This window comes from Hippichthys cyanospilos, chromosome 21 (genome assembly GCF_059441005.1).
Source record: "Hippichthys cyanospilos isolate Australia breed blue-spotted pipefish chromosome 21, RoL_Hcya_1.0, whole genome shotgun sequence".
Classification (NCBI taxonomy): domain Eukaryota; kingdom Metazoa; phylum Chordata; class Actinopteri; order Syngnathiformes; family Syngnathidae; genus Hippichthys; species Hippichthys cyanospilos.
The window spans coordinates 1,347,747-1,359,821 of record NC_142389.1 but is presented as its reverse complement, the minus strand read 5'-3'; the positions used below and the strand labels follow the sequence as shown (position 1 = coordinate 1,359,821).

At 42.9% G+C, this 12,075-nt stretch overlaps 1 protein-coding gene across 1 annotated transcript in view; it reads left to right on the top strand.

Moving 5' to 3' along the window:
• gabbr2 (gamma-aminobutyric acid (GABA) B receptor, 2) overlaps positions 1-12,075 on the top strand; it is a 71,139-nt gene that overhangs the window by 28,147 nt on the left and 30,917 nt on the right. Inside the window, exon 3 of the mRNA XM_088404689.1 lies at positions 8,633-8,803. Coding sequence (XP_088260815.1) covers positions 8,633-8,803 — 171 coding nt within the window. The remainder of the gene's footprint in view (positions 1-8,632; positions 8,804-12,075) is intronic.

Sequence of the window (12,075 nt, the reverse complement as noted above, 5' to 3'; positions counted from 1 at the left end):
GCCCCCGGGACCACCGAGGCGGCGCGCGGGGGACGCCTTTTTAACCGCGTTACATCGCGCGGTTAATCCACCGCGACGGCACGGGAGGCCGGGGAAGAAGCCGCAAAAGAAGCAGAGTCAGCTTCAATTCACGCATGCCGTGACGGGACACATTCGCAAATGTTGAGTACGGAGGGAAAAAAACACGCTAAAACACGACAAATGTTAAAACCGAGCGAGGCTACGAAGTACGTTGACGTTACGGCAAACAAGTTTTAGCTAGGCTACCAAAAACACAACATTTTCTATCCATAGACAAAAAGGTTGATGCTAGAAGCTAAGCGAGGCTACAGTAAAATATGAGTTACAATACTTTAGCTTTCTTTGTAGCCTAGCTTAACTTCAATACAAATCCGTCCGTGTGTACTCGGAACCTTTAGCTTAAGTAGTAGCCTAGCTTAACTTCAATACAAAACCGTGGGTTGTATTTTTACGTTTGATCCATCGACCAAAATGTTGATGCTCGAAGCTAAGCTCGGCCGCTGTAAGAAAATGAAATTAAAAACTTGAAACATGCAGCTTTCTGAGTAGCCTAGCTTAACCAACACACATTTGAATGTGGTAACTAGCTTTTTGGTAGCTTAGCTTAGCTTCAACACAACATGTTTTTGCAACTTTAAATCTGTTGCTACATTAGCCTAGTTTGAACCATAGAATCGTATCATAGTTTGATCCCTAAAATCTCCACCTTGGTTTATTGTTTTTTTTTAGGTGTCCTGTTTTTGTTTCCTTAGCTTTCGACTTGTCTCCCCTGTACGTCTTGTGACGCGGCTGAGTACAATTTGCGCACATACGCGACAAAGAAACTTTTCCTCGTCGAACTTTTCCACCAACGATGCACTCAGGCATTCTCGCACGGCGGCGAATTTCCGGCTCTTTCCGCGCTCGCGGCGAGGAAAATCCGAGCTCACGCAACGGACCGCCTCGCTCGCCTTTCCTCTCGGAGAGAACAGCTGGAGAGGACGGCGACGGCCTCCCCGGCGCAGCATCTGCTCATTAATCATGCACAGGCAGGCCATTTCAGGTTGCGCTATCAAATCTCCATTTATAAATAGAATAGCGATGGAGCCAGGTGACAGGATGCCATCAGTCATCAGTGACTACCCCCTCACAATAAAGTCCCCCCTTCTCTTGATTCCTGCTGGGATTTCCTCCTGAAATTGGGAGTCACATGGAGGACATGATCAAAATGTAGACTGCCCTAAATCGTTTGACTAATGTCATGTAAGTGAATTTTTATCAGCGCAGTACAACGGTCTCCGTTCTTTTTCGCGCCACCGACCATTCTTTCGGATCGCATTTTCCGCACTGAGGCGCGCTTCAAGGCGTTTATTTTTTTGCCTTGTACAGTGCACAAACCGCGCGTTTTCATTTTTGGGGGACGGAAAAATAAGATGACTTAATCGTCGTGTAAATTCTTCCGTTTTTATCCATTCGATTCAGTTCTAATTGTGTTTTTTTTACAGTTATGTTTTTCGAAACACCCTGTTTGAAGTTTTTAAATGCTAAATATGCTCCAGTTTTAAAGCATTTTATGTGGAGAGAAAGTATTTGTAAAAGCACAATTTTATACAGTAAAACTAATCCGAAATCATTGTAATTTTGGTTGCAATATAATGTAAAAAAAAATGTAATTTATATATATTATAATATTTATTTTAATCATAAATCAATAAACGCAATGGAATCAATACGGGCGCTAACTGCAAGTGGGATAATAGCATTAGCTTCTTCTAAACGAGGCGTATGGATTGCTCCGTGGGTGGTTTTATTTGGCGACGTGTCCGTGTGACGAAAAGATTAACGTAAAAACTGTTTAAGATAATGGGAAAACGCACACGTCTCCTTTAAACGTAATTGACGTTCAAGGCGGTTGATGGGGGGGAAGGCACGATTTCATCATCGTCCTTGAAAGGAGAGGGACAGGCCCGACCCGTCGACAGATGGCAGCGTGAAGAATGGCCGCCGCCGCCGATAAAACTGTCTGCCGGCGCAAGTGATGGGGGAGGCAGGGGAGGCAGTGTCGACAATTTATGTCGCGTCAAAATTATCGCGCGTCGAGCTCAGCACAATTCCGAGTGCGAGGACGCCGCTTCCCCTGTTTTGGATTTGATTGACAGCAAAAAAAGAACGGCTACGCGCGTTAAACTCGGCCTTATTCTTGGATTTGTCAAAGAGGCTCATGTCGATGATGTCACGAAAGTCAAACGTCGGCGTACGCGTGGATGGGCGGGGACGCGTTGGCGACAAGGTGATTGAGAAGTCGTCGGCGTTACCATTTGTTGTTTTTCTTCGTAGAGCTTCAACTAGCGATTTTCAAACAATCAATTCAACTTTTGCTTATTTTTGTAGAGGATACCAAGCGTTGATACTTGTACTTTGGATAGACTAAATCAATATTTTTTTTTTTTGCAATACAAATTTTCCTTGAAATGTCATGAAATTGTCAATTTTCCATTTTTCTAGTTTGCGAGTTCCTGTTTGTGATCATAAATATGCTCCAAGAGACCAAACTATCATCATCGCCATCGGGATTCCCGATACCTTGAAATAAGTCCATCCCTAATGCAAAATTGTATGAATAAATTTGTTATAACCGGAAAAATTGTTGACCGTATTCCTAGGATTTGGATAATCTTGCAAAAAAAAAAAAAAGGATCCAATCAATTAATTGTCGATAAATCAATTTATTTTTTTGCACCTCTAGCTTGAACTCGTATTAGTAGTGATAATATAAAAACAAGTATTACCACAGAGCACTCGCTCCAACTTAGCGGAGACTTTCAATCTAATGTGAATCTGCAAAAGTACACTGCGGAATCTGCGAGCGGTTGTACGAGCGCTGCATTTAGGACTGAGGGCCACTAAGTAATGTATTGGAGTCTCCGGCAACGGAGCTCGGGGTCGATTATGTGTTGCCTTGCTGGAGCGCGGGGAGCCTCCGTGCGGGTCAGGAAACGCGATGGTGGTCCTGGGCTTCATTCAATATTCAGTACGCGGGCGGCATTTGGCGCGCGGTGGGAGCGCCTGCTCGGAGAAGCTTTCGGATACACTCAGAACTCATTAGCGCCGCGGTGGAGGTGGAATATCACAAAGGGGGATTGTGGCCGATGCGAAGGGGGCTAAAGAAACAGAATCCTGACGAGAGTGTCAGGTTTGAAGATATATATCAAAACTTTACACGATTCTTGATTTTTAACGCTACTCGAGAAAATTTATATATCAGCTTAATGATTAGCTTGCCGGTTCTTCAGGTTGCTCTGAGTACGTTGTCCGTGGAGGGTCCAAAAGTGTTACAGGTCCGGAATCATTGATCATCTCGCCGGTCTCCGAAACATGATCCTTAGTCTCGTATTCTCTGAGAATCAAAACACGTTGCTGTACTGTAGCTAGTGTCCCTACCCATACCCTCCGCTACCATGGTCTTCAAGCGGTGTGCCACAAAATCCATTCACGAGGGAATCGGGATTCTCGTTCACCATGATTCAGAATCGATATCGTTATTATGCGACACGTTGTTTTCATTTTGGCCAATCCTTTGATTTTACTTCAAAGGGAAAGCATTGAAAGAAGACTCTAGGGAGCTGAAATTTCACCCAGATGCTGACATCATGTCAAATTTTGAAATGGCACGACCAACTCATACTTTTTGGCTAAAATACTGCATGTCAAATGTGGAAGCATTTATCCAAAAAATGGATACAGTACAAATATATAACATGAAATTGAATTAAAAAAAATTTCCCCCCCCTTTTGTTAGACCCCAAAAATTGGAATCTAATAGCGAGATTCCCATCTCTAGTAAACACAAGTTCTCCAAACGTCTCTAGCTCATTCATGACGATTCTGGCCAACTCCAGAAGTCCCTACTAAGTCCAGCAGCTTTTGAGTGTCAAAATGTGTTCGTGGTACAGCACATCCCAGAATGCACTGCTTTAGCGCGGCTGCTATTCAATCACTTTCTAGATCTGGAAAACATGTTACCAGGTTCATTTGTTTTCTAAGCATGCTTAACTTGTTTTTAATCATTTGGAATATTTCTCGATTTAAATTCCTCTTGAGTTTGTAACGATCGGGTAACGATTGATATTTCACGGGCCGACGCTGATCATTCATCATCCGGTCTTTGATCGGCCTGGCCCATCACGTTCCGGCGATAAACCGCAGGGATGGCCGAGGAAATACTTTTTCCGCCGCCGTCGAGCAACATTGGATTTTTTTCCCCCTTGAGGAAGATTGTCCCGAGCGCGTTCAAATTTTTTATTTTTTTGCCGCCGCATCGACCGCGCCGTTTCCACTTAAGCGCTTATCGATATTCATACCCGAAGCTTACGGGCGTTGGACGGGGTACGGCGAAACGTTCCTCCTCTTCTTCTTCCATCCAGTTAGTAGCACTCGTGGCCATCTAAACATGGCTGTCGTGTCCCTTCATTTATTATCCATGACGGCCACTTCATTATTCAAAGGCAAACCGCACAGTTAGCCTCGGCCGACGTGATTGGAATGGAGCCTGGCTACGAGCGATCGATGGCGCCGGATCGCGTCGGCCGCTCGTTTAGGGACAGGTCGCTTTGCTGTTTAGTAGAAGCTCATTTACAGCTTTTTAACACGAGCCATCTTCATCGCCGCGTTCTCCTTTCTTTTTTCTTGTGTGGCTTTCCTTTTAGGATTTTCCTCTCATCTTGCATCACGGGAGGAAAATACTATAATGCCGCAAATATAAAACACACTTTTTTCCCCCAAAAACGATTATTTTTTACAAATGTTCTTACTTAAAATAATAACCCTAACGAGTGGACTTTAGTTGGCTGTTATCAGCCAGAGCCTGTTGCAGCTAACAGAGGCTCGTGTTAGCTGAGGTTTTTACGACATGATTTTCAATAAAAGAAACAAGCAGAGTGAACCAACGTTCGAGTCCTTCTTCACACGCGGAAAAACTACTAAAACAGAGAGCATCATGTGAAAGTTATCGATAAACTTGGTGGAACACAGATGGTGCGCAACTTCGGGTATTTATGCAAAAAAAATTTAAAAAATCGAGCCACCTCACTAGGAAAAAGGAAAAACAACTGCTTTGAGCGCATTCAACGTCACAGTGGCGACACGTTCACTGACCGCTCATTATGTGGAGTATCTGAAAACGTAACGCGCAACAAATAAAGATGAAATTTATTCTGTTTGGCTGTTGTTTTTACATAGTAGCCAAACGGTTGCCAATCATGCTAGTTAAGGATGCTAAAAAAAGAATGAATTCCACACTGTATTATATGATGACAGGCTCCAAAGTTAGCAACTTAGCAGCGTTTGATGCTAGCGGTATTAGCAGCTAGCAGCACTCATGCTGATTGCTCGTTTTTTCGACAGCCGCAACTAACCTGAGCGGCAAACTAGCTACAAACCCGCTAACTTGCCGACCGAGCACACCGAGGGCTTGAAACCGATTGTCGTTGCAATATTGCAATATTTCACAGCTCGAAATGAACCGTTGACTGAAGATAAATAGATTCTATTAGTTTGTTTAGGAGCATAAAGGCCAAATGCAGCGGCCCTTTGTCAGCGCCATCTATCAAATCCACTGCGAAGGAGCTCTGATGTTTTATTTAAAGAGCGCTGGAGTCTTTAGCTAACGCTGAAGAGCACCGACGGAAGGGAACGAAAATAGTCCTCACGGCAGCTAAAGTAAGAAGAGGACTCCGAGGTTGGCACGTACGCGCTTCGCTTGTGAGGACCCACGACAAGGTCACGGAGGCTCCTGGCGGGACGGACCGAAGATCCCGTCCGACCCGCAGGGCCTTTTATGACGGTAGTGCGGAAGAAAGATGAGCGCCGTCGCGTCTTTCATAAGCATTCGCTGCACGTCCTAATGGATGGCAATCTGTTTCAAGGCCAGAAAAAAATTACACCCTATTGCAGGCTCACCCGTGGAGCAGCTGATGCGGCGTTGTCCAAAAAAACAAACAAAAAACCCGAAGTGATTGTTTGAACTCGACTGTAGAAAAAGACATCTTTCACACAATACAAACAAACTGAAAAAAGGAACTGTAGAGGAGAAAAAAAGAAGCTAGCTAACCGCAGAAGATCATTTTAGCGGAAGAGCGAACAAGCAGCGAAAGATACAAAGCGTCGCAGCAGTTTGATGTCTGTTGCGCAACCGGAACCAAGTAAGCGCTGAAAAGACCAAAACTGCTGAAGACAAATTAATTAGTCAAGCACAAACTGCAAAATTTAGCTCGCAGCAACTGAACCGAAAATAAAAGCTTTCGCTAAGAAGACGAAAACTACTAAAGACATCGCGCAATCGTGAACGACAAACTGAAAAGACTGTGGCGCAATTTCACGACAAACTGCAAAGACAAAAGTTAGCTTACGAAAAGGAATAAGAATATTTTTTGGGGATCAACAAGATATTTATCACTCGTCTGTACGATTATATTGAGTTAGCTTGTAGCTAGCTCGCATATGGGCCCTTATTGTAAAATGTTCATAATTTTACAAAAAGTACTTCTTTTGTTTTTGTTCAATTATTGTCGCTAGTCCCATTCCGACAGCGCCAGCAGCGATAACCGCGCCCGGCGACGAGTGGCAGATGAAAAGGCGCCGTCGCTGTGATTCACCAAGAGAGACGCATAACGAGGAGATCGCAGTCAGGAGGCGCTTGAACTCTTTTTAGGAAAGCGGCGCTGCGGACCTCGTAACGCCGCCGCAGTAGATCGCTATCGTGAATCACAGTCTCCTCGGCTACTCGCAAAGTGTGTAATTAACCCTTCGGTGAGTCGCATGCATCCTTAAATCAACGCACATGGCTCACCCGATCAAAGAAATACTCTAGAGGCTGTTATGAAGTCATAAATCAGATGTTAGTCATTTTACCAATTTGCGTAATAATTTACTGGCATTTTGTCAGCAAGCAGCGTAGTCATATTACGTCTGTAACTATCATAAACATCATAACTCAGCAAAAGTTTAGCGGATTTTTTTTAAGTATTAGTCTATATATAAAAAACAAACAAAAAATCAATCGATTTTCGGCAACATATTATTAGACACAGTCTCGTTTAGGAAGTCTATTTCCGTATTTACTTATGGGCAATAATAGGGAACATATCCCTCCGTCAGTGAAAAATGGCATGGCAGTCACTTAAGTCCTAAAATAACATTTTTACAGATTTTGGGACTCACAAAGTGCAGCAGATCGCCGGACGCATTGCCGATTTTTGAGAAAATTACAGGCTTGTATTTGCGCCTTAAGGCACGGAGAATACGATAACAAAACCACAAAAAGCAACAGCCGTTTCTTGTGTTTTCTATCACTACGTCTATGACTAGCTCAATGATTAAAATATTAATTAAATAACCCCTTTAGAACTTGCAATTCGCATCCAACCGTCACGTGAACAAAAACATCCAGGGTCGGCCTGCATTTCCGAGAAAATGCCGGCGGTTTAGCGAATCAATTAAAACCCATACAAATGAGTCAAATAAAGTGTGAGCTGTGCTTTTGTCCTGGTGCAAGATGGATGATCCGTTTTGTGTGTGTGAGCGTGTGTGTCCCCGCCCATGCCCATGTCTAATCTCATTGCGAAAATTAATTACAGCTGTTTTTGGCTCAAGGGAACGCTGGTGTCCTATTGCTGGAATTTTAGCAAGAGAAACCAAGCGTAACAGCAAAGAATGACAAAGTGCACTTATATTTCACCTGTTTTAATGTTCTTTATAGCTCAATGTAACATGTTCACCAATCTACACATATATTACTGTCAAATGGTAGCTAAACATGTCTATTAATCCACATTTTTTTCAGTATACTATGAAAAGTCTTAAAATGTCAATGATGGCTGTCCCGTATGATTAATCTTGGCTAAATATGCAAAACAGGATAGCTAGCTCAAACAATCCAACCCTAAAACTTGGTGACTCATTCATCAAGTAGTTATGTAGTGTACTGACCTAATAACTAGCTACTATCATATTAATCTGCCAAACCAGCTACTAGCTCATTAATTTGGCTAGCTAGCTACTAGCGCTCAAATCTAGCTTGCTAAGGATGTTTTCAGAAAAGAAATTGAAAGTGACATCAAGAATCGTTATGTAAAGTGATAATAATTGAAAAATTGTTAGCTTACTGGACTAACTTGGAAACTAGCCCGCTACTAGCATAGTAATCTGGCAAACTAGTTCCCAGCTCAGTGACTTGCCTATCTAGCTACAATTTTAACAAGCGAGCTAAAGACATTTCCAGAAAGATAATACAAACGCTAGGTGACTTATCCAACCAATAGCATGATGTAACGTGATAATCTTTTTTCCTGAAATGGATTCCACCGAATCCATATTTCAGTATTGACTTGCCCAAGGTTACTACTTGCCTAGCGCCGCCAATAGCAATACATGGTTTACCATGTCCGTCAATTTTGTATAAAAGAGTTGAATTATTGATGGAGATATTGTTGTGGTAATAGATCCCAGTATGGGCAAGGATGATATCGCACAATCAATATTTTAGTAGAGTATTGACCTAAAGTAAGGCTGCGGACTGCGTCTGAAGGACTGAAATTATTCCAATATAACATTTGTGTTTTGCTGTGGTTTTCAGCTGTCCTTTGCGGCGACCACTCCGGTTCTGGCGGACAAGAAAAAGTACCCCAACTTCTTCCGCACTGTCCCCTCGGACAACGCCGTCAACCCGGCCGTGGTCAAGTTCCTTAATTACTACAACTGGAGCCGCGTGGGGACGCTCACGCAGGACGTGCAGAGGTTCTCCGAGGTCTGTCCTCTCCTTTACTCGAAACGAAAAACAACACTTTGTAAAATAAACATGAGGATTTATTTTTTATAATGAGACTTGGGCATCCCAGTGGAACGTGCTGAAATTGAGAACGGCGCTTAATGCTTTTTTTTTTTTTGTGAATGATGCAAGCAGACAGCAGCAGCACTTTGTTTCGGGCTAATGGCAAAACAACACAAACAAAATCAAATCAAGCTTCTCAAAACCCTCACAAATTCAACTCATTTTGTCAAAGCATCCCTTGGAAATACATGGAGTGTTACTAATAGCTGTGTCGCTAATGTGGGCAGACTAATCCAGAACGCAGACAAATCCTGACCACAACTGTACAAACCTGGTAATGGAACGTTTTAATCGCTAGCTCTGAGCTCGCTAGGTAGTTGCTAGCTTACTAACCTAGCTAACTCGCTACTACTACTTCACTAACATGACTGTCTCACAAATACTAACTCAGGTCAAACTAAGGATATTTTTAGTCAAGGTAGTTATAACTATGTATAGCTAGAGGGTCACTATCTCATTCGCTACCTGATAATTAACAACTAAGTACATCAATTTTCAGTCAAAGTAGCCTACTAATAATAGCTATCTGACTTAGCTAACAGACGGCATTATCATATTTTCCATCATAGAATCTAATAGCCGGCTAACACGCTAATATCTTACCACCCCATGTATCCATCTGCTTCCCTACAAACTAAGCTAAATAAATGCTATCTGGCAAATGGCTAAACTGAGCTACTTAGCTCACTAACGAATTGATTAAAATATTTTCAGAAAGTTGGAACTGTGCATGGCTAAAGGCTTGGAAGCAACTAACCTGGAAGATTAGCTATTGTCTTATGAACTCAGCTAACTAGCTACTTGATAATTACATTTTCTATCATATTAACTAACAGACTGAATATACTTTTAGTGCTAGTTTTTATAACAGTGTATATGTATAGCCTACTAAACTAGAACGTATGTACTAGATTAATTTTGAAGATTAGCTACTATCTTGTGAATTTAGCTACCTACCTGATAACAACAAATGAGAGACATTTTCAAAGTTGCAATCAGGTTGCTAACTACTAATAGCTATCTGATTCGCATAACAGATTACATAATCATATTTTCCATCATAGTAGCTAATAGCTAGCTAACTGTATTCGGCTACCAAAACACTAGCTCACTAATTTTGCAAACTGAATACAAGCTAATTGAAAAAGATAAATATCTACTAGCCCATTCGTTTGATTTTTTTTTTTAACAAGTCAATTGGATTAAACGAAATAAAATGTTTAAAAGCCGACTCCAAACGCATCATAAACAGTAGAGTAGTAACACGGTGCAGGGGCCGCAGTATCAGCGCCCAACAATAATTGGCACGTTTTAAAGCATTATCTCTTTGAGGATGCCAATGTGTTTTGAGTAGGTGGCAATCATTTTCCATTCAAGCGCTTTCTCCCGTCGTGCCGCTTCATTTCTTTCCTGCCCACGCAAATCTGCCACTCGCATTGGGAGAACATTTGTGGACGCTAACGCTTCTTCTGTCGTCAATGACGTTGTGAAACGGGGCCATTGTGTTTAGTTGTGTAAGCCTTTGCTTGACGAACTACGTTTTTTTTTTTAATGCAATCGTTGTGCTTTGACTAATGAGATCCGTCCTATTCATTTTTTTTTTTTTTTTTTAATGCTTCACAAAATCAGCTGGCGGGCCAGATTTGGCTAGCGGGCCGTACGTTTGACACCCCCGGTTGAATGCCTGTCGTAGTAGTGGTCTTGCGCTTCCCATTCCGCCATTCATGGGAGCATACAAGTCATGTGCTGCGTCACTATCTTGTTTCGAGTGGAGACAAACCCTTGACGCAAGTGCCGCGGCGAGAACGTTATCTCAAGACATTCGGATAAAACAAGACAGAGGTGTTGAAACCGTCACCTTCTCACCACAAGCGGCACTCCACTTCATACGCTGTATAAATATCTATCTATAAATGAGAAAGCTTGGGGGGGTAGAAGAAGCATGGTAGCAAAATCTGTGCCAGCTGAAATCCCTTTATCGCCACGCTTCTGAAAGCAGCGAGAGGCTTAGGACAGGAAGAAGACATAAAACGGCGCCGTTCCGTCAACCTGCCGCCAGATTGTCCTCTAATCCCGATTTACAAATACGCAAGCCCCCTTGACTCCGTTTGCCGAGCGACGTTGCCCGGGTAACCATCAAATCAAAGTAGGGCGGTGGGACGCGGACTACGGCTGAGCGATGAACAGCAAAAAAAAAAACAAACTGCAATATAGCGCAAATACTATGATGTGCATTCGATGTTACGATCTTCGTAATTTGAGACGCCAGACATTAGCGTGTTTGATTTTGGTGTATTTGCTATACCGCTAATGTAGCTGCCATCTCGTTTTATACCTTGATACAATTAATTGTGGTATAAACTTTCAGTCCATAGCTGCTCGCTCTTAATGCTAATGTGATTTGAGACAAAATTATATGAAAAGTCTACATCTCAGTTAACGAGTCAAATTGAATCCCTTTCCGTGTTTTACGTGATCCTCTAAGTTTTCGAATTATTCGTACGCGTGAACACGGATGGACTCGGACGTTGGTTCAGTCTGCTCGCTTCTTTTCTTGCAAATAATGCTGTCAAAAAAATAGGGAAAAATAGTGCGTCTTATATTTTGGGGATTTACGGTAATTTGCCTCCAATTTCAGGGAATGTGAGGGAGTGTGAATTCTAGAACTTTCCGCGTGCATAATGAATATCGGCGCTGACGACAAGTGGCGTTTCTATTTCTTCTATTTGTCACGCTGGCTGCGGCGAGGTGCGCGTTACGCAACGCTGTTTAAAGATGCCGGCGGTAGAGGCCGCCCGTTCCCCCGCCCGCCGGGCGAACGCAAAAACCCGAAAGCTTGAGCCGGCTCCGGCCGCCTTCTATTTACGGCACATCGCCGTTTTAATGCTAATGCCGACGGGGGGGGGGGCTAGCCCCTGCGCACTTTGACGCACACGCAATATTTGGCAATCAACTTTATTGCCAGACACGCAGGAACGGCAAACATCAATCAGAGCTGACGGACAACAGGATTAGCAATTTGCCCTCTGGCTGTTTAATTACACTCAGGAACAATACGCGGCAAAGCCATAGTGTTCTTCTTATTTATTTACTTTTTATATGAACGCCCGGGGCGGAAATGCTTTTGTAGACCTCCACAAGCTGCTCTCGGAATTGCTTTGCATTTTCAATCATCGGATTCAATTAGG